At 35.9% G+C, this 23,550-nt stretch overlaps 1 protein-coding gene across 1 annotated transcript; it reads left to right on the forward strand.

Annotated features, from left to right (window-relative positions):
- Positions 1-3,404: 3,404 nt before the first annotated feature.
- On the forward strand, positions 3,405-16,429 carry LOC119667375. The gene is made up of 4 exons (XM_038076665.1): positions 3,405-3,723; positions 4,041-5,593; positions 16,283-16,336; positions 16,403-16,429. The coding sequence occupies exons 1-4, from the start codon at positions 3,405-3,407 to the stop codon at positions 16,427-16,429; spliced, it is 1,953 nt and encodes a 650-aa protein (XP_037932593.1).
- The last annotated feature ends 7,121 nt before the right edge of the window (positions 16,430-23,550 follow it).

The following is a 23,550-nucleotide window of genomic DNA, read 5'->3' on the forward strand; positions in this document are numbered from 1 at the left end:
AAATATATGTATATAAATAACGTGATTAATAAATATGTATAAATAATAATATTACGAATTAATAAATCTGATGGACCTCATCTTATAACGCAAGACGATTTAAACGATCTAGTGCGCGATTTAAAGTTGTGCAAAAAGAAGAGTGAAATCTTAGGATCACGATTAAAGGGTTGGAAATTGTTGGATCCAAAAACTAAAATTTCTATGTATCGATCTCGCCATGACGAATTTAAATTATTCTTTTCTTAAGAAAACAACCTTATTTTTTGCAATGATGTTCTATCTGTTATGGATATTCTTAATTTTGAATACAACGATGATGATTGGCGTTTGTTCATTGATTCTTCTAAGGTCAGTTTAAAGGTTGTTCTCTTACATAATGGAAATGAAATTCCCTCAATACCGTTAGCCCATGGAACTGATATGAAAGAAACTTACGAGAATATGCAGTTTCTCTTAAAAAAAATTCACTACGAAAGATATAAGTGGAAAATTTGTGGTGACCTAAAAGTTATTGCAATTTAACTAGGCTTACAACTTAGTTACACGAAATATTGTTGCTTCATCTGCAAGTGGGATAGCAGAGACAGAAAATTGCATTACTTGAAAAAAGATTGGCCACAACGTAAAGCACTCGTTCCTGGAATCAAAAATGTCCTTTTCCAGCCTTTGGTCGATCCTAAAAATATTCTTTTGCCACCTCTGCACATTAAATTAGGACTTTTTAAAAATTTTGTTAAAGCCATGGATAAAAATGGTGGTGGTTTTACTTATTTGAAGCAAAAATTTCCTAAAATAACTGAGGCAAAGATTAAGGAAGGTATTTTTATTGGGCCACAGATTAGAGAACTGCTGAAGGACTCGGAATTTCAACAGCAATTGAGTTCAACAGAAATTAACGCGTGGAACTCATTCAAAAATGTAGTTGAGCATTTTTTAGGAAATATGTTGGCTGAAAATTATCGCGATCTGGTGGCTAATCTAATTGATTCATACCAAAAAATGGGCTGCAATATGTCTTTAAAACTTCACTTCCTACATCCCTTGAATCACCCGTTAATCTGGTTGTCTAAAGAAAACTAGACGTGATAGAAAAAATCTAAGTCCAGATTTGGAATCAGCACGCAAAATACCTCTAGGATCACTCAATAACATATCTAGGATAAAAAAAAAATTTTTTTTTGTTGACCTGTGTAATTGAAGCATTCGCTACTTCAATTGTTTACTACTTTCCAAACAGACGGGAAAATCTTATTGCTGATCATGCAGTTAAAGATGTTTCTAATGTAAATGATAGCTATTACAGGTAATTCTAGAAGAAATTTACCAGATATCACATAATAGCCTGGTGATTTTTTTGGGTTGATGTTAACGGCGATGATGTTTTATATTTTAGCAATTGTTGTCTTCTTTATTGTAACATTCTTCTGGGTCAGGTTCTTGGGTAGTGCATGGTTTGTATCATTTTTAGAATTTGTAAATGTGCTCTTAAAATACTCAGCGAGAACAGTTGCTTTTTCTTCGTTAATGCGCGCCCAAGTGTTATCTTCGTTTTTAAGCGGTGCGCAATGGAGTATGACACCATTACTGGTATTTAATTTATAATACAGCTATCTCTACTAGCCCGATAAAACAAATCTCACACCTCAAGAAGTATAATAACCAACTAAATGAATTATAACCAATTATTTTATAATTTCTAATAATTGTTTTTACATTTATTGAGTCTTAAAAATATCAGTTTACAATAACAAAAGAAAATAATAAATAAAAAAAAACAATTTATTTAGGTATCATATATGAAAAAAAAACTATTTTATAAACAAAATATACACGATCAACTCTCCATATAAATATATGTATTTAACTTTTACTGACATAAATTTCATGAATCCATACAAAATCAGATATTCTTGTCGTACATCAAATTATTTAAATCTTTTTGTTTTATTAGTTCTATTACATCATTTTTTTTTTTGTTGACGTTTCTTTAAGTTTAACACTAGGTACTTACTACTTTCACCGAAACGCCGTCATTTCGTGTGTTCCAGGTACCTAGCTAAAAAAAACAATTAAGAGAATTTATGGAAATAAATATATATGTGTATCCCTTGCTAGGTAGTCACCTTGTCGTGGTGTAGGGGCTTATTGTGGACTGAAGCATGTCATATGGAAGTCATGACATGATGATTTTTCATGTGACATGATTCAGCACACAAACTAAGAACTGCCGCCAACGCACAGGTTGAAAGTAGGTATCTACGATTCCTGATCAGTCGTTGAGGCTAGCTAGTGGACTTTAATGGACACTTGCTAATTGGTCAGTCCTATAGGAAAGTGCGGCTATCTATCAGACCAATGACTCGCCTTCAGTACGGTCATGTCTCTGCTGTTTGTGGGTCGCCGATAGTCGGGCGGGGGAGAAGGAAAACTCCCTAGGGCAGGGTCTGTACATATTCTAGGCTCCCAAGGCTAGGTCTTGATAGACTGGAATATGAACATACCTATTGCCCCAAACAAACCCCCTAAACTCACAGTGGAACAGCTATGCTGGTGAACTTGCTTGACAGGGTAGAGTCAAGCTTAATAGCGAACTCCGTACCAGGTCTGGCAAACCTACGGTTTCAATTTGTCCTTCCCATGGGGGCGCTCATGGGTGACCAACCTGCACGGTTTATTTAAACTTACTTTGTATGGAACCTAATAACATTTTCAATTCTATGGACTGCACACCTTTAAATGTGCAAAATATGGCTTTACACAGCCAAAACTTATCACTGAACGAGGGGGCACCTGGTACCATCGTCAGTGAACAAATGGACCACGACTTGTTGGAGAGGGCACCTGGTCCTCTACCCGACAAGCCGGAGGAAATGGACATTCCACTTAGCCAAGAGTCGGCTGGGATGTCTATCTCCTCGGAACAGGAGAGAGATCTTCTGGAGCCTGGTCTAACTAAAAAGACTCAAACGAGGGTGAAGCTATCCGGCGCTGGACGCAAAAGGTTGAAGGCTTTACTTGCCATTTGGTCCAATGAGGAAATTGGCAAGGTGCAGAAATGCATCCTCGACAAGATGTACGAAACTTGTCGAGCTCCTGGGGTGAAGCCTCATTTCGCCGGTTACAGTCTAAAGCCCGGATGGTTTACCATTAACTGTCTGGACGACGAGACTGTAACTTGATCTAAAGAGACAATCCCAGCCTTGAAGCCGTGGGAAGGAGCCCAGCTGAAGGTAGTGGACGAGGCAGAAGTGCCAAAGTCTGAAATCTTTGTTGGCTACTTCCCAGGCTCAGCTTCCTGGCAAAGCGACCGTATTCTGGGACAAATTGAGTGCCAAAATTCGGGCATGCGTGTCAGGGACTGGCGGGTACTCCACAGGCTCAATAAGGGCGATATCGTCGAGATGGCGATTGCTCTGGATCCTATGTCGTCCGAAATGGTCGGAAAGCTGGGCAATAAAGTCTTCTATGGACTTAGCAGTGCCGTGCTGAGACCAAGACATAAAGGAAACAGAGCAAAGGAAGTGGTTGAAGATGAGCGACCAACAACATCTGCGGCTTGTGCTCAGTCAAGCAACCAGAAGCCGAAAACGGGTCTCAATTCCGGGGGACCACCCTTGAGAGGGGGCAGAATCCGTGCCCAGGGCCGAAAACCTTCCGCTCTCTCTGGTCGTCTGAGGAAATGGGAAAGAAAAGACCCGGAGGCCGCGGAATTGCTGCGCGGTACGAAGGGCGGCAAGGTCCGCAAGGGCCAGTCTGGGATATAATGTCCCGGACTCCGCCACATCCGCAAAACTCTTGGAGGCAACTTCATTGCCTCCAAATCAACCTCCACCGGGCTATAGCAGCTTCATACAGGCTCAGTGCCCTGGTGGAACAACACTGTCTGGATTTTGTGGCCATCCAAGAACCATGGGCCACAAAGGGGCGCATAAACGGTCTACAGACAAAAACGTGTAAGTTAATCTATGATAATAATGTTGATCGTCCTAGAACGGCGATAATGATTAACAAAACCATTAAATCTCTTCCAATTACAGAGCTCATACAGCGTGATCTGGTGGCGGTACAGGCAGAAGTGCCTAGTACTAGGGGGACGAGAATAATAGTTTTTGCATCTATGTACCTCCCTGGCGACGCAGAGGAAGCGGTGTCTCTCGAGCTCCAGCAGCTTACAGAATACTGCCGTATCCGAAACCTACAGTGGGTAATGTGCTGCGACGCCAACGCACACCATACAGTATGGGGAAGCACAGACATCAATACACGAGGTGAGTCACTTTTTGATTATATCACAACTAACAATTTAATGGTAGTTAATAAAGGTAACGAACCTACTTTTGTAAATGCGATAAGGGAAGAGGTATTAGATCTCACTTTAGCAAGCACATTTATATCAAATAACATTTCAAATTGGAGGGTGTTAGAGGAGAACTCCTTATCAGATCACAAATATATACGCTTTGATTTGGAAGGGGAAGTTGAAGACACTTTCGAAATAAGAAATGTTAGGAAGACCAACTGGTCTCTATATAACTTCTATTTAGAACAAAACATTAGTTGTCTTGGGAATAGGATTACTAATTGTCAGGAACTAAATCTTGAGGTTAACAAACTAGAAAATATTATTACAGGGGCTTTTGAAAATAGCTGCGAACTTATCAAAAAGAAACGTTCTAGGAACGTCCCATGGTGGAATAGGGAACTAGATATTTTACGCAAAAAAGCCCGCCAGCTCCTTAATAGAGCCAAGTCCAATGGGGACTGGGCATCTTACAAGTGTGCCTTAACGGCTTACAATAGGGAATTGAGGAAATCAAAGAGGGAATCATGGAGGAGGCACTGCGAGGAGATTGAAACACTTCCTGCGGCTGCGAGACTCCAGAAATCTCTAAATAAAGACCACTCAAATAGCCTCTCTACATTAAAGAAGGCTGACGGAAGCTTTACGGTAAGTCTGGAAGAAACGGGACAGCTTTTGCTGGACACTCATTTTCCAGGCTGCGCCATGTATACTGAGACTACGGAAACCATCGAGGATACTCGTTTCTTATTGGTTACACGAAGAGATCTTTCACTGGCCCGTAAAATCTTTACAGTCAATAAAACTAAATGGGCCATTTCCACTTTCAGCCCGTTTAAATCACCTGGTATCGATAATATACAACCGTGCCTTCTTCAGAAAGGCGTTGATATATTAGCACCGATATTAACAAACTTATTTAGGATAAGTCTAGAATTAGGCGTAATACCTAAACATTGGACGAAGGCTAGGGTAGCTTTCATACCGAAAGCAGGCAAAAAGGCGGACCACACGCCAAAAGCTTTTCGGCCCATTAGCCTTACTTCTTTCCTGCTTAAAACAATGGAGAAGATTCTAGATCAATACATCAGGGAAGTCTATATTAAAGCTTCACCTCTACATATTGAACAGTATGCTTATCAGTCGGGCAAATCGACCGACACCGCTATACATAGTCTGACGAGTAAAATCGAGAAGGCTTTAGACGGTAAGGAAATAGCTCTCTGCACATCGGTTGACATTACAGGAGCTTTTGATAATGCAACATTCAGATCAATTGAGGCAGGAATGGTCAGGAAAGGAATACATAGACTGATCATAACATGGATTCTCAATATGCTGAAAAACAGGACGATAATCTTTGAAATGGGGACGAAGAGATTAACTGTCAAGTCAACCAAAGGATGTCCTCAAGGAGGCGTTCTTTCGCCACTCCTATGGCTATTGGTCATTGACGAACTCCTACAGTCTCTTGGTGACCTCGGATATGAAGTTCAGGGCTTTGCAGATGATCTAGTCATCATGGTTAGAGGCAAATTCGACTCCACCATATTCGATCGTATGCAACTAGCTCTTGATATCACTCAAAATTGGTGTCAAGAGAAAGGACTCTCGATTAATCCGAATAAAACAAATGTAGTACCCTTCACCAGAAGAAGGAAGATGAGTCTAGGGACCTTAAAGTTAGGGGACACTGACTTAATACTATCTGAGGAAATGAAATATCTAGGAGTAATTCTAGATAAAACTCTTACTTGGAAAAACCATTTATCATATATAACTGGCAAAGCTCTAAGAGCAACTTATGCGTGCCAAAGACTGTATGGTAAAACTTGGGGTCTGCGACCAAAAATGATGGCTTGGTCGTACAAGACCGTAATAGTACCGATGATCACCTATGCTTCTTTGGCATGGTGGCCAAAGGTAAATCAGACGAAGGCTAAGATGACTCTCAATAAGATTCATCGAACAGCCTGTCTAAGCGTAACGGGAGCAATGAGAACGTGCCCCACAGAAGCCCTAGCAATGCTTACTGGACTCACCCCATTACACATTACAGTTAAAAGGACTGCGACCAGTGCTGCACTAAGGCTTCCTTATCTAGGTAATCTTAAAGAGGGCAATCTGACAGGACACGCAAAGATTCTAGATGAAATCTGGAATTCTCCGTGCCTTAAGGTCTTCGACAAGATTAATAGAAAATTAGCATTCTCCAGGGAATTCGAAGTGGTCATTAGTGACCGATCAACTTGGAGAAATAATAAAATAAACTTAAAGCAGGGCTCTCGATTATGGTATACTGATGGGTCCAAGATGGATAATGGCAGTGCAGGAGCCGGAGTTATGGGACCAAACTTCTGTAAAGCAATCGCAATGGGAAAAACTTCTTCCATTTTTCAGGCAGAAGTCCATGCCTTAGAGCTTTGTGCAAGAGAATGCATACGTAGGGGCACCCGAGGTACCAACATATGCATTCTATCAGACAGCCAAGCAGCTCTAAAATCTTTAGCAAAATCCTTATTCCAATCAAAGCTGGTTTGGGAATGCTTTCAACTTCTCAACACCCTAGCATCGAGGAACTATGTTACTCTTATGTGGGTACCGGGACACGAGGGGCATGAGGGCAATGAAATAGCAGACATATTAGCAAAGAAGGGTGCATGTACTCCTTTCATTGGGCCAGAGCCCTTCTGCGGGGTAACAAATAGCTTCACAAACAACTTATTATGTGAACGGGAGAAACAGCATCTACTTGAACACTGGAGAGCCCAAACAGGCATGCGACAGTCAAAAAGATTTATTGATCCTGAACACATCAAAGTTGATGCTATCATCAACCTTAGCAGAAATGATATCAAAATCTACACTGAACTTCTTACAGGACACTGTAGACTTAATTACCACATGAAGATTATAGGTGCGGTAGAAAGTGATTCCTGTCGACTCTGTCATGAGGAGAAGGAAACATCAGAACATGTTCTATGCAACTGCCCAGCGGTGGCGAGACGTAGACTCGATTACCTTGGTAGCGGGATCCTGGTCCCAAATCAAATAGGTAAAATTAAGCCCACTGCAATTATAAGATTTATAAATAGTCTAAAATTGTCCTAGTTGGGCCTATAGGCGCACAATAGATCTTTTAGGTCGGGATGCACAAATAGCCTATTTTTAAATAATAATAATATATATATGTGTATATGAATAAAAATTTGATGCACTCAAAGAAACTCTATGTTGTTTGACTATTGATGAAGAGATTGATGCTCACAAACTTTTTTCTTTTATTTTCTTTTATATATACTTGTTCGTGTACCAAATACACAGTACATTGGGATTGCACCTTTTTGAACATTTGTTCAGAAAAAGCGAAATGTATTATAACACCACCCTTTTGTAGACACTTAGAAAATTAATTAATGTGTATTCTTAATCAACTTGTTTTCACCACGTGTCTTCTAATGCCCTCCATGGCACGGTGGCAAGCCCGGAATTCTCGCCGGTATTGGGGTTGGGTCTTGGCATAAGTAATCCTCGCTGACATCAACAAAAAAATTCTCGTGCCATGTATTTGTGTAAACAAAATTTAGTTAAATATAAACTGTTAACCGTGTCGGTCATATTTACTTCCTAGTCTATTTTGGTCTTAGTTATTTGTCGAATGCTAGAACACACTTCACCCGTCCGTACCACCTCTTTAGCAACTTATTTTTTAAGCATTGTGAACATAACAACACTTACAATATTCTCTTATTACGTGCATCTTATTTTATTTCAACTAATCTTTAATTAGATACAAAAAAATTGTAATTATTATTTCATAATATAACAGTTTATATATAAACAATAACAACTTTATAAATTTAAGTATGATATTAATGATATTAAGTATGATAAAAAAAATTTGTACTAAAATATATATATATATCTATACTTAAATTAAACTATACAAATAAGTGTTTATCTATTTATTCGCTTAATTCAACTGAAGCAACTCTTATAAGTGATACTTTTTTTTTGATTTATAAATAAAATAGAAAAATCGATATAATAAAAAAAAAGAAATAAGAAGAACAGAAAAAAATATATATGTATGAAGTAAAAAGATTTTTTGCTTGCCTAGTTAGGCACTTACCAATGACGTCACTCGCGCGGTCGCTGTACCTAGACAAAATTTTCAAAAAAAAACCAAAAGAAATACTACTGACAAACAAGAAAAACTTAGTAGCATATAATAATACCAGGAAAAGGTCCTTTCTTTTTTTTCTTTCTTCTTAGTTTCTCTAAACCTTGAGCAATATTAGTTTTCAAATAATGTTCTTCATAATATTATTTAATATATATATATTATTATTAATTTAGCTATCTATTATTAAGTAGCAATATAATTTACAATAATTTAATTAATTTTTCCTTTTTTTTGTTGTTGTTTTAAATATTTCTATATAATTAATTGCTTTACCAATTCAAACTTTTGTAACAAGGAAATTAACTAATTTACTATCTCAAACTTTTTGTAACAAATAAGTTTTTGTTAAATAATAGTGTTATTAAACATCATTACTTAAGCATATAAAAAAAATCCTTATCGATGTTACATACATTTGGGGAACCCAACTTCACAATTACCGGCACAGTTATGCTAAAAATAGTATTCACCGTTGTTGGCGTGTATGTTGAAACCACCGCAACCGCCACCGCAATGTTCACCTCCTTGTAGCTACCGCTGTTTATCTTGTATGTTGTCAATAAATTTTGATATCTGTATACACTGCTTTTACAAAATCCTTTGATGTTTTAGTTCAAAAAAAAAAATTCCTTTTTTTTTGTTTCTTTTAGGTTATTATTCTGGCTTCAATTTTAATTTAAATCAAAACTTTCCAGAAAAGTTATTACTTTAAGCCATATTTTAACTTCTGAATTATGTTAGCTTGCTCTTTAATTCCTGTAGCAATTTAAGTTTTAAAGATCTCTTTACTTATCGTTTCAGTTAACACATATCTTTTTACAAATTGATTGCTAATACTACTAGTTACTTTTAATTTAAATAAAAAACAGTTTTCACAAATTGAATTTTAATGTTCTCAGTTAATTTTAATTTAAATAACAAAACATAGTTTTTCACAAATTGATTTTTAATACTTTTAGTTATCTTTAATAAAAAAATAAAAAAACACAGTTTCCACAAATTGATTTTTATTACTTACAGTGGATCCTTTAACTTCAATTTTTAATCACATTTTTCAGTTCAGTAAATAGAAACGTCCTCACTTAAACATAACTGTCGAAGATCAGAGAGCTCCTCAACCGTGTACTAATATACCATTTTTATATCCTATTTGTTTTCGTCATCATCCCGTTGATTCCCAAATCCCGCACAATTTTCGAGGCCGTTTTTTGACCCCTATGTTAATACTGTTTTTTTTTTATGGACTGTGATGTCCATAAGTATGGCCACCGGCAGAGACGTTTAATATCATTAGGTAGAATATCGATTTTAGCGTTATGGATTTCGCTCATAGATCTTGATCGTTCTCGTTGAGAAACCTTCAGTAAACTTGAAATGTCTTTATTTTGTTTATTCATTTTTTCTGCTGAACTAAGTTCTTTTTTAGTTCCAACAACTGCTGGCGAATTATCACATTTTAGTTGGTGTGTACCACCTTCCACCTAAATTAAACAGAAAAGATTTTATTAATAAATTACACATTTAAGAATAAGCGAATTGCAATTGGTATAATTTCTAAGTCAATTTGCAATACTTTTCTTTTTTATGTGAATCATTCCAGCTTTATATGCTGTCTCTATCAGCTGTTTTAGATGTGTGTGGAAAAATATTAATAAAGAAATTCAAAACAAGTTAAACTATTTTTTTCTTTTGATAAAAACAAATGTTTTAATTTAATAAAAGTCTCACTTATCTTTTTAAGTCGTGCACAATTTTATTAGATTTTTATTTAGAGTCACTATCTCATTTGATTTAATTAAATTTGTGATCACTGTATTCCATTTGTTAATAAAAATAACATTGAAAGTTGCGGAGTGATTTATTTTGCGCGCACTTCATGTAACAGGTTATCTACTTATGTTCAAAGCAAAGTAATTTGATTAAAATTTTTTTTTTCATACACACTTTTCGTAAATGGTCTTTCATTTTGCAGAAATGACAAATCGTATTTCTGTGCTTACATTTCTTTGCCATGTGTGTAGAACTGCCATATCTATAGCATTTTTTTATCTTCGGATATGTTCAGTGAAGGTTGCAAGTTAAATTTAATTCTTTTTAAACCTCTTTGTTCATACCGTGTATTTTATTTTAGGTATCTATTTCTGCAAAAATTTTGATGTGCGGTTTGGTGTAATTCCATTCCACTCATTTCCGCTCCTTCGTATGCCGTTGCTACGTTAACTGCGTGTTGCAAGTGTAATGTTTTTCTTTTCAATAACCTGCCTTTTGCTTTGCTTTGGTTCTTTAAACCAAAAACAAATTGATTTCGCAGTACAGTCTCTAAAAAAGCTTGATTGAAAAGCAAACGTTGAAGAATGTTTGGAAATGTGAAGTAAATATGCGTAGCTTTTTATTTCTTTTAAATGATATTTAGGAGAAGCTGTTCTAAAATTTTTCTTCCAAAATTGGCTCGCTGATCTGGTACCCAACACTTTATAAACGAAAGAAAATTAATAAAGGTCCAGTGTCCTCAGCAAACGTTACAGTTAGTATTTCTCCACTTTTTGGCTTAAGTATGTCTGCAGTGTATAATAAATATAGGATCGGGCCTAATAAGCTTCCTTGAGGGACACCGGCTTCTTTTTTTTATCATGTGGTATGAGTCGTTTTGATATTGCACAAAAAGGCGAGGCGTCGAATGGTTCAGAGTGTTCACTGAACACCTTAACAAAGCTTCCTTTTTAAATCTTTTTTTATTAAGTAAATAATCTCGCTATTTTGCTACTTAACATTTTTTATAATAGCTTTTCCAAACAGATTAACATAAACAAAAAACGTACAATACAAACAAAACCACACATACATATGTTAGTTACACCCAACATTACTTATAATTAATAAAAGAGAAAATATATTCCTCTTCAAATATACTAAGGTTCAGAATTAAAACTGCACCGCTCTGATTACAAAGCATGCAAATGAAATAACATGCACATTGGGACTATGTTCAATATTGAAGAAACGCAAAACATACAAACAAATATAAAAATAAAAGAGAAAACAAACCCCGCAAAATAAGTACGTAAAATAATTATAACTCTTAAATTAATGCGTGCAAGAGGTTCAATAAAAAAGTGAACTTCCAATGTTATGCAAAGTAAATACAAAAGAGAAAAGAAATGACTGAGCGAAAATCGCTTTACATTTGACTAGAGGTTCACTCGACCAATTTGAACCCCAACTTCATACAAAGCGTGCAAATACAATCAAAGTCACGGTGGCCGTTTTATATGGGCAAATGGTTCAATAAAAAAATTGAACTGCCCATAGTAAATATAAAGTAAAAGAGTAAATAAATGCATGAGAGTTTCTTACTCTTATATAGATGTTGGACATAAACCAAAAACAAAGTCAATATTGCAATTTTATAGTATTAAATGGTAAAAGTAAAGAAAAAAATTAAAGAAACTTGAAGTGAAAAATAATATTTAGAAATGGATAAAAGTGTGATTAAAGATTTGATTCAAATATCATTTTTTAAACGATCTTCTGAAAAAAAGATTTTAATTCATAAAATGAATAGACCAACTCCAGATATGAAGAATTTGGTACCTGATGTAAAAATGTCGAAATCTGTGGTAAGTCTTCCTACAGCTATTTACCATAAAAACCAGTGGATCACAGGCTGCGAACATTTAAATAAATTGTTTTGTTGGTTTTGTATGCTATTTGCTTGTGTAAAGGACAAAACTCAGAAGTAGGGGGAAAACGTTATAGTTGGAATTCTGTTTTGATCAAATTGTGAACACCTTGCCAAAAAGCTGACACCTCGCTACTGTAAAGAAGTATCTATCTTTAAGGTAGCTCTTCAGTAGTAAATAATCGATCTGTAATGTTGACAATTGAAGCATTCGCTACTTCAATTGTTTACTACTTTCCAAACAAACGGGAAAATCTTATTGCTAATCATGCAGTTAAAGATGTTTCTAATGTAAATGATAGCTATTACAGGTAATTCTAGAAGAAATTTACCAGATATCACATCATAGCCTGGTGATTTTTTTGGGTTGATGTTAACGTCGATGATGTTTTATATTTTAGCAATCGTTGTCTTCTTAATTTTAACATTCTTCTGGGTCAGGTTCTTGGGTAGTGCATGGTTTGTATCATTTTTAGAATTTGTAAATGTGCTCTTAAAATACTCAGCGAGAACAGTTGCTTTTTCTTCGTTAATGCGCGCCCAAGTGTTATCTTCGTTTTTAAGCGGTGCGCAATGGAGTATGACACCATTACTGGTATTTAATTCATAATACAGCTATCTCTACTAGCCCGATAAAACAAATCTCACACCTCAAGAAGTATAATAACCAACTAAATGAATTATAACCAATTATTTTATAATTTCTAATAATTGTTTTTACATTTATTGAGTCTTAAAAATATCAGTTTACAATAACAAAAGAAAATAATAAATAAAAAAAAAAACAATTTATTTAGGTATCATATATGAAAAAAAAACTATTTTATAAACAAAATATACACGATCAACTCTCCATATAAATATATATATTTAACTTTTACTGACATAAATTTCATGAATCCATACATACAAAATCAGATATTCTTGTCGTACATCAAATTATTTAAATCTTTTTTTTTTATTAGTTCTATTACACCATTTTTTTTTTTTATTGACGTTTCTTTAAGTTTAACACTAGGTACTTACTACTTTCACCGAAACGCCGTCATTTCGTGTGTTCCAGGTACCTAGCTAAAAAAACAATTAAGAGAATTTATGGAAATAAATATATATGTGTATATGAATAAAAATTTGATGCACTCAAAGAAACTCCATGTTGTTTGACTATTGATGAAGAGATTGATGCTCACAAACTTTTTTCTTTTATTTTTTTTTTATATATATTTGTTCGTGAACCAAATACACAGTACATTGGGATTGCACCTTTTTGAACATTTGTTTAAATAAAGCGAAATGTATTATAACACCACCCTTTTGTAGACACTTTGAGTTTGGTGGTTATTCGTGGTAGTTCGGTGTGTGTACGTGGTTTTTTATTTGTTATGTAACGACACGGATTTTCCGTTTCGTTATTTCCTTTGCCGGAGTAACCTCAGTCGTTTCCAGGAGTCGTTACAATAAATTTGTATTTACAAAGACAAGACTTCTCAAATAAAAGATTGTGTTGTATCGACCCTTTCTTGTAGTCGTTGCTTTACCATAAATTTTATATAACTAAAATATTCAGAGATACGTTTATGTTTTCTGGATTTTATTATTTAGTAGAATAAAATTATTAAAATTAACAAATATTGGTAAAGTTTAGCTTAATATTATTAGTAACTGCTTAAATCTTCCAAAGGACCTGTATTGATTTGAATATACCAGGATGCTCTGTAGTGTTTCCAATAGTTATTCGGATGTTGTGATTCACCTTGATAGCTTAGATTTTTCTGTATTGATTTGATTATAACAGAATGCTCTGTAGTGTTTCCAATAGTTATTCGGATATTGTGATTAACCTTGATAGCTTAGATTTTCTGTATTGATTTAATTATAACAGGATGCTCTGTAGTGTTTCCAAGAATTATTCGGATGTGGTAATTCGCTTTATTAGTTTGGAGTTTACTAAGGGGAAAAAATATGGTTAATATCGATAATTCTTGATATAGAATTATCCCTCGTGTATATATTCTGTGAAATTATATTGTAAGGACGGAATTTTGTACAAATTCCGCCCTACATAAAACTTATTATTTTTTACTAAAAATCGTCTGGATAAAACTCGATTTATATATTTAAACAAATAAACAAAGCCAACCGCGAACATACGCACAAACGACACGCAAAACAAAGCCAACCGCGAACACACGCACACACGACAAGCAAAACAAAGCCAACCGCGAACATACGCACACACGACAAGCAAAACAAAGCCAACCGCGAACACACGCACACACGACAAGCAAAACAAAGCCAACCGCGAACATACGCACACACGACAAGCATAACAAAGCTGACAGCGAATTATACTTGTGCGGTTGTGCGTGCAATTAAGCAAAGCAAAGTGTCGTATATAAATAGCGGAGATTTTGTATGAAAGATCACTTAGCACCGGCACACCGAAGCGAGTAGATCACTACTCCAGCGCTAAGTCCCTTTTTGAAGACCATGGTGTTTCGACGCTAAGGCTAAATAAATCAGTAGAAGCTATTAAGTAGATGTTATAACGCCTTTGATGTTTTGACGTCTTTGGCTAGAAACTAATTGCGTAGATTTGGAAAAAAACCCTTTGATGTTCTGACGTCTTTGGATAAAACTTATTGAATAGATTTTATAACGCCTTTGATGTTTTGACGTCTTTGGCTAAAAACTAATTGCGTAGATTTGAAAAAAACCCTTTGATGTTCTGACGTCTTTGGGTAAAACTTATTGAGTAGAGTCAAGCTTAATTATTGAGTAGAATCAAGACTAGATTAAATTATTAAAGAAATATTTTTAATAAATAAAGTTTTTTTTTAAAACAATCAAACGGTCTTTTAATTCTCATTGGTTTACCAGCTTCGAACTAGTCGATAAAACAAATTTATTGCAACGACCCGGACCGCGACTGAGTAATACCTCAGCAAAATAAAAACGACGAATCCGTGTCGTTACAATATTATTTACGCTAGACGTAATTCGACCACTTGAAATAATATAATTCGACTTTGTGCAATAATTCTTGATGTAGAATTATTGATATGAATTGCTTTAGCTTTGTATTGATAATTCCTGATGGGGAATTATCCTTTGTATAAATATTCTGTAAAATTATATTATCTACACTAGACGTAATTCGACCACTTGAGATAATATAATTCGACTTTGTGCAATAATTCTTGATGTAGAATTATTGATATGAATTGCTTTAGCTTTGTATTGATAATTCCTGATGGGGAATTATCCTTTGTATAAATATTCTGTAAAATTATATTATCTACACTAGACGTAATTCGACCACTTGAGATAATATAATTCGACTTTGTGCAATAATTCTTGATGTAGAATTATTGATATGAATTGCTTTAGCTTTGTATTGATAATTCCTGATGGGGAATTATCCTTTGTATAAATATTCTGTAAAATTATATTATCTACGCTAGACGTAATTCGACCACTTGAAATAATATAATTCGACTTTGTGCAATAATTCTTGATGTAGAATTATTGATTTGAATTGCTTTAGCTTTGTATTGATAATTCCTGATGGGGAATTATCCTTTGTATAAATATTCTGTAAAATTATATTATCTACGCTAGACGTAATTCGACCACTTGAGATAATATAATTCGACTTTATTCTTTGTTTTGGACTTGAATTTATTTTATTTTTTACTAGGTGTATGTGCCTTAGTGATTATATGCCAAGTCTCTGGTGTAAGAAAATTGCGCGTCTTATATACCCATTCGACCGAGCTTTTGTGTAGCGCCATAATTTTGTTTACAGCTGAGCGTACATTATTCTTCTTTACTTTGCCGTTTATTGATTTTCTATTTCATGTTGTGTGCGGTATTTTGTATGCGCACTCAGCTTCTCTTTGAGCCTCTCTTACGGCGAATATTTTGACAGTTCTTGTTTCTTACTTCGCGATTCTATTCTTTTGATTTGTTTGCAAACGTGTTGTTTCGGTGGTGGTTTTTTTCCTTTTGTTGTTAATTTTATTTAATAAAAAATAAAAAAATAAAAAATTGGTGCGTATATTTTTTCCAATTAATCTTAATTTTATTTAAAATATTATATTTCAATTTATAGTTTGTACAACCTAGCCACAATGTTGACGGGTGCTGCAGAGGCGAGCATTTTCAAGTAAGCATAACATAATTAATATATACATGTAAACAAATTTTAATTCAATTTAAATTTTAATTTCAGATATCTCCAGAATTTGTTGGTGAGTGATAGTGTTTTATGTAGGTGGAAATTAATTGAAAATTTCCATCCTTACATTTCCCTCCTTCTTTGGATAAAAAAAATAACCGGTGTGAGTTAACTGACAATTTGAAGTGCTGCTATACCTTGGCGATTCAGCCGAACTTGATAAGTGATGTTATTAAATGTTCGCCGAAATGCCATCCGTTTCCCAGTTTTATGCTTTTGATATGCTATATTTATTGCTGCTTGTAATTCTTCTGGCCACTTAACACATTTTACCTTTTTTGGTATCGACTTCACATCAACGTTCATTGCTGTTTCTGGCTCCGTTAGACTAGTTACGTTTGGTAATGGTGACTCCCTTGAAATGGCTTGTTGCGGTGAATTTGGTCTATCCATCATGGCCTCCAGTTGACGCCAATTGCAGTCTAACTCAATAATATCCTCGAAGATATCATGTGCGGGTGTTTTCATGGGCTCCCACACGATTCTACTTGTCTGCTGCGACGACGAGGTATTAGCGTTGATGTCTATTGTAGCCGTGGCGATGTTGGTTTGGTCTTTTTCTTCATACAGAACTTTGCTTCTTCGCCATCCAACCGCACGAGTACTAGTAGCGCGATCTGCCGGTGTTACTTTTGGCAAGATTTTGACGTTTCCGTTATTACTCCTGCTAACTGCTTTTACTTGTTTAGTTGCTTTTATCATTTTGGAACTGTTCACCATTTTATGTACTACGCTCCTGATTTTTAATTTGGGTTCGACCACCGGTGCATATTTCGTACGTGGCCTCCGCTCTTGTAGTTGTTCCAAACGTTGTCGAAATTTGATAATAGATGCTTTGAATTTTTTGTCTTGCTAGCTTATCTTGACGGTATTTACTAATCTGTGTAATTGACTGCATTATCTGAGTAAGTTTCTTTTTATACTTTAAGGAATATCGGTATTGTTTTGTTTTACCGTAAATTTTAAACTTTAACTTAATTTGTTAATAAAGTTATCCTTTAGGTGTTGATAAGTTTTTTACGATGTACCCTACAGTCGGTATTTTGAGGCATTGACACCGCTAATTTTTCGGAAGTATTTTATATGACGAAACATTTATTACCCATGTTATAGATGTTAATATGTTCTTGGGGTTATCATTTTTTGGTCTTCATAATATACCTTTAGATCAGCGATGTGAGCCTTTATTATTTTATCCGTTCTGATGGATTTCAGACTAACTATTACTGGAGATATAAATTTTTGTACTTTGAATGGCCCGTCGAATTTCGGTGCAAGTTTTGCTGAAAAATCGTTTTTGGCATTTGAGAGGGGATGTTGTCTAACCCACACTAGTTGATTTATCCGTGGCTTCCAATTCCGACGACGCAAATTATAATATTTCGCTTGATTGGTTGCGGCTTGTTGCAGGTTGTGTTGAACGGTTTTGAACACACGTTGCAGTTTCTCGGCTTTTGCTGCTGGAGCTACTTGAGGATTTCTTGTTCCTGGGGTGCATTCGTCAAATAAGTTGGCAGGGAGTCTCAACTCTCGCCCTTGTACTAGATAGGCTGGAGTGTATTTTGTTGAATCTGATTTCGCAGTGTTAATGGCTAGAGTTATTTCCGGTAATATTTCATCCCAAGTACGATGTTCTTCGCGTGCCGTTTGCGACATTAGCGTCTTAATAGTTCGGTTCGCTCGTTCAGTAGGGCTCTCCTGTGGCGTGTACGGGGCTGTGGTTCTGTGTTTAATGCCCATCTTTACCAACCATTGTTTGAAAACGTTACTAGTAAATTGAGGCCCGTTATCAGTAATGATATCTTTGGGTGACCCAAATCTGGCTAATATTCTTTCTCTCAACGCTTTGATCACATTGTCGGATGTCGCTCGACGCATTGGTATCATCTCTGTCCATTTTGAAAATTTATCTAATATCACCAGCAGCATTGTATTTTCATTTTTCGATCGCGGTAATGGCCCCATAAAATCGGCTGTGATGGTAGCAAATGGTTCTTCAGGGATTGTAGTCAGCATCATTCCTGCCGGTTTGTTTGAACTTGGTTTGTATTTGTGGCACAATTCACATCTTCTTACATGTTTAGCAATATCACGTGACATACCGGGCCAATAATACTGATTCTGTATACGCGCAATGGTCTTGCGAATACCAAAATGTCCGGCCGGTGTGTTATCGTGATTCTCCTCTAAGACTCGTTGCCGCACATTTTCAGGCACACATAGCCTCCAACGACTTTCCGTATGACTTTCTCGATCGGCTGGAAGACATTTGTACAGTTGTTCATTCTGGATGGCAAAATCTGGACTCTGTATTGGATTACGTTTGACCTCTTCAACTTTGCGTTCATACCATTTGCACTGTGCTTCACCTTCGAGTTCTTCTATGATTCTTTTCGCATCCTCTATTGGTCTGGCCACTCGCCCTGTTGGGTTTTCGATGGAATTGAGCCATTTCAATGCTAAGTGGTCGGTTATAATGACGAAATGGTATCCCTCCAAGTATGGCCTCAGTTTGCGCACTGCCCATACAATTGCTAAACATTCCTTCTCGGTTGTAGAATATTTTACTTCAGTTTCGGTCAAATGCCTACTGGCGTACGCTATTACTTTCTCCACACCCTCAATCTCTTGTGTTAATACGGCACCTAAGCCAATGTCACTGGCATCGGTTTGCAGACAAAATTTGACATTGTAATCAGGACACGTTAGAATCGGTGCTTCGGTTAAGCGCGTTTTAATCTCCTGAAAGGCTCTTTGTTGCGTTTCTGTCCACTTCCAATGTTTGCCTTTTTTTAATAGCGACGTGAGTGGGTGCATAATTCGTGCAAAGTCAGGTACGAAGCGTCGATACCATGAAGCTACACCGAGAAATTGCCTTACTTGTTTGATATTAGTTGGGGTGGGGAGATCTCGAATGGCGGCGATTTTATCCGGATCAGTATGGATTCCTTGGGCACTAATCATGTGTCCCAAATATTTTGTCTCTGTTTTGAAAAACTCACATTTATCCACATTTATCCTTAGATTGACTGCTTTGAGACGGCATAGTACTTCTTTTAGGTTACGTGCGTGATGTTCGAATGTGGTACCCGTGACAATGATGTCGTCCAAGTACGCAAATACATGTGGTTCCATGTCCGCTCCAATAACTTGATCTAACGCTCGTTGAAATGTAGCGGGTGCGGAGTGTAGACCAAATGGGAGTACGCGCCACTGGAATAGTCCTCGTCCTGGTACTGTGAAAGCTGTGAGTGGTTTACTCTTCTCGTCCATGGGAATCTGCCAATAACCATCTTTCAAATCAATGCTACTTATGAATTTTGCATTGCGAAGGCGATCTAAAATGTGGTGAATGCGAGGCAAGGGATAGGCATCTGGAATGGAATTCGCATTTAGTTGTCGGTAGTCTACACAGAAACGCCATGTGCCATTTTTCTTCTTTACCAGGACCACCGGGGCACTGTAGGGACTTTTGGATGGCTCGATACAATTTTTCTCAAGTAGTTCATTCACCTTTTCGTCGATAATTTTCTGCATTGCGGGATTCTTAGGAAAATATCTTTGTTTAATAGGCCGGTCGTCCTTCATCACTATCTTGTGGGTGGTGATATTCGAGACGCCACTCATGGTATGGAAATATTTAAGTTCTTTGTCCAGGAATTCCTTAATGGTAGCTTCGTGTTCTGTTTGGGCTAGAGACGCACTGGGTATATACTTCTCCACTGATGGGGGGTCCGTATTACTCATGACGATGAGATGATCTCCTATTTGCATTGATGTGCCTATTGCTTGAAAATAGTCCAAACCTAACATGATTTCATCCGTACTTTCATTTAAAATCAACAACTTCTGTCGCATATTCTTTTGCCCCAATTGAACGTTTGCCTCTATATACGTCTGAACATGTATTATCTATCAAGACGAACCTTTATGGAAATCTTATTTTTATGTAACGTGAGGCCCAATTTTTGAACCAGTGCCAGGCTGATGAAACTGCTTGACGCTCCCGTATCCAGTGTAGCTTCCAGGGGATGGTCGTCTAATCGTATTCGTGCTAGAAGACGATTGCGTTTTAAGCAAATGGGTTCTTCGGCGTTGGGACAGGATGGAATCGCGGGTTGCTTGTCTCTCCTGTCATAGAACGGACTCGTCTGAAGTTTCCCGAATCTTTACGGCAACATTCGATTGTGCGGACTCCTTTGTTACCGCATTCCCAACAAAATTGTATTAAACGATTTTGACATTGCCTTGCTACGTGCCCCGATATCCCACATCGACGGCAGGCCTGTTGGGGATTTGAAACTTTCTCCTCGTAAGCTTTAAGTAGATGGTTGCGTTCGTCTTTCGGACGACTGGATTGAGGTTTGTCTTGCCCATGTATCAACGTCTCAAAGTCTTCCGCTAAAATGATTAGTTCATCCAACGTCGTAAAGTCCCTTCGTTTGATGTACATCTGGTAGCTGATTAGAGAATTCCTGTATATCCTTTCGAGTTGTTGTGATGGAGAAATATCGGCCTGTCGCATTAAATTCTGAAGTGTTAAAACATAGTCTTTAAACGGTTCTTCCTGTTTTTGCTGTCTCGACCGGATTTCGTCCTCCAGTTTTCGAAGTATCGCGCAGGTAAAAAAAATTGAAGAAAGTCGTTTTTAAATTGAGACCAAAGTTGCCACTGTCTATTATTGTTTCGATACCACATTAAAGCTCTATCCTTCAGGAGTTCTGGCATTGTGCGTGGAATAGCATTGAGGTCGATATTTTCCATGGTTGCTACTTCTTCAACTCTCTCGATAAAGGCTAGCGGGTCTCTTCCACCATTATATTGGACTGACCAGCTTCTTACTTAAGCCATGGTTGGAACATTAAGTGATGTCAAAACTGGTACTAGTGAATTGCTCATTTTTCCTTCTATACTGAAATTGGTACTTGTTCTTGTATGATTCTGTGCGAGGATTGTTAACTCATTGCGGGTGACCGAGTCGTAGTTTCCTTCTTCAATGAAATTAGTCATGCGTCGGCGTAGTTCTTCCATTGTTCCTGTCGTATCTAACTGAAAGTTTTCCAATTGTTTACTCAGTTCATCTTTGCGAATATTATAGACCCATGATTTATTTGGTGTTGGAGATCTTCGAGCTTCGTGTAAATTTTGTAGGACCTCCGCTTTCGGTTCTGTACTATTTGAGGTATTAGGGGCAAGAGTATCCATAGTTGGTTTCGCTTGTGCCATGGTAACGTGGATATTACTTTGATTAAATTTTGAGAAGTCAAAGTCCCTGCTCGGGCGTTGTAACGACACGGATTTTCCGTTTCGTTATTTCCTTTGCCGGGGTAACCTCAGCCGTTTCCAGGAGTCGTTACAATAAATTTGTATTTACAAAGACAAGACTTCTCAAATAAAAGATTGTGTTGTATCGACCCTTTCTTGTAGTCGTTGCTTTACCATAAATTTTATATAACTAAAATATTCAGAGACACGTTTATGTTTTCTGGATTTTATTATTTAGTAGAATAAAATTATTAAAATTAAAGTTATTTAGTTGGATAAAATTTTACAATTAACAAATATTGGTTAAGTTTGGCTTAATTTTATAAGTAACTGCTTAAATCTTCCAAATGACCGGTATTGATTTGAATATAACAGGATGCTCTGTAGTGTTTCCAAGAATTATTCGGATGTTGTAATTCACTTTGATAGTTTGGAGTTTTCTAAGGGGAAAAATATGGTTAATATCGATAATTCTTGATATAGAATTATCCCTCATGTATATATTCTGTGAAATTATATTATTTACGCTAGACGTAATTCCACCACTTGAAATAATATAATTCGACTTTGTGCAATAATTCTTGATGTAGAATTATTGAGATAAATTGGTTTAGCTTTGTATTGATAATTCCTGATGTGGAATTATCCTTAGTATAAATATTCTGCAAAATTATATTATTTACGATAGACGTAATTCGACCACTTGAAATAATATAATTCGACTTTGTGCAATAATTCTTGATGTAGAATTATTGATATGAATTGCTTTAGCTTTGTTATTGATAATTCCTGATGTGGAATTATCCTTTGTATAAATATTCTGCAAAATTATATTATTTACGATAGGCGTAATTCGACCACTTGAAATAGTATAATTCGACTTTGTGCAATAATTCTTGATGTATAATTATTGATATGAATTGCTTTAGCTTTGTATTGATAATTCCTGATGGGGAATTATCCTTTGTATAAATATTCTGTAAAATTATATTAACTACGCTAGACGTAATTCGACCACTTTAGATAATATAATGCGACTTTGTGCAATAATTCTTGATGTAGAATTATTGATATGAATTGCTTTAGCTTTGTATTGATAATTCCTGATGGGGGATTATCCTTTGTATAAATATTCTGTAAAATTATATTATCTACGCTAGACGTAATTCGACCACTTGAGATAATATAATTCGACTTTGTATAATAATTCTTGATGTAGAATTATTCTTTGTTTTGGACTTGAATTTATTTTATTTTTTTACTAGGTGTATGTGCCTTAGTGATTATATGCCAAGTCTCTCGTGTAAGAAAATTACGCGTCTTATATACCCATTCGACCGAGCTTTTGTGTAGCGCCATAATTTTGTTTACAGCTGAGCGCACATTATTCTTGTTTACTTTGCCGTTTATTGATTTTCTATTTCATGTTGTGTGCGGTATTTTGTATGTGCATTCAGCTTCTCTTTGAGCCTCTCTTACGGCGAATATTTTGACAGTTCTTGTTTCTTACTTCACGATTCTATTGTTTTGATTTGTTTGCAAACGTGTTGTTTCGGTGGTGGTTTTTTCCTTTTGTTGTTAATTTTATTTAATAAAAATGAAAAAAATAAAAAAACTGGTGCGTATATTTTCTTTTCAATTAATCTTAATTTTATTTCAAATATTATATTTCAATTTATAGTTTGTACAACCTAGCCACAATGTTGACGGGTGCTGCAGAGGCGAGCATTTTCAAGTAAGCATAACATAGTTAATATATACATATGTAAACAAATTTTAATTCAATTTAAATTTTAATTTCAGATATCTCCAGAATTTGTTGGTGAGTGAAGGTGTTTTATGTAGGTGGAAATTAATTGAAAATTTCCATCCTTACA

This window comes from Teleopsis dalmanni, chromosome 1 (assembly GCF_002237135.1).
Source record: "Teleopsis dalmanni isolate 2A chromosome 1, ASM223713v2, whole genome shotgun sequence".
In the NCBI taxonomy this organism is placed as follows: domain Eukaryota; kingdom Metazoa; phylum Arthropoda; class Insecta; order Diptera; family Diopsidae; genus Teleopsis; species Teleopsis dalmanni.

Excerpts from the sequence above, each read along its gene's own strand:
- LOC119667375 (XM_038076665.1), top strand. The coding sequence starts at position 3,405 with ATGGCGATTGCTCTGGATCCTATGTCGTCCGAAATGGTCGGAAAGCTG. Across the intron at positions 3,724-4,040 it reads GGCCGCGGAATTGCTGCGCG|AGCTCATACAGCGTGATCTG; the intron begins GTACGAAGGGCG and ends TTCCAATTACAG. Across the intron at positions 5,594-16,282 it reads GATCAATTGAGGCAGGAATG|TTTGTACAACCTAGCCACAA; the intron begins GTCAGGAAAGGA and ends TTCAATTTATAG.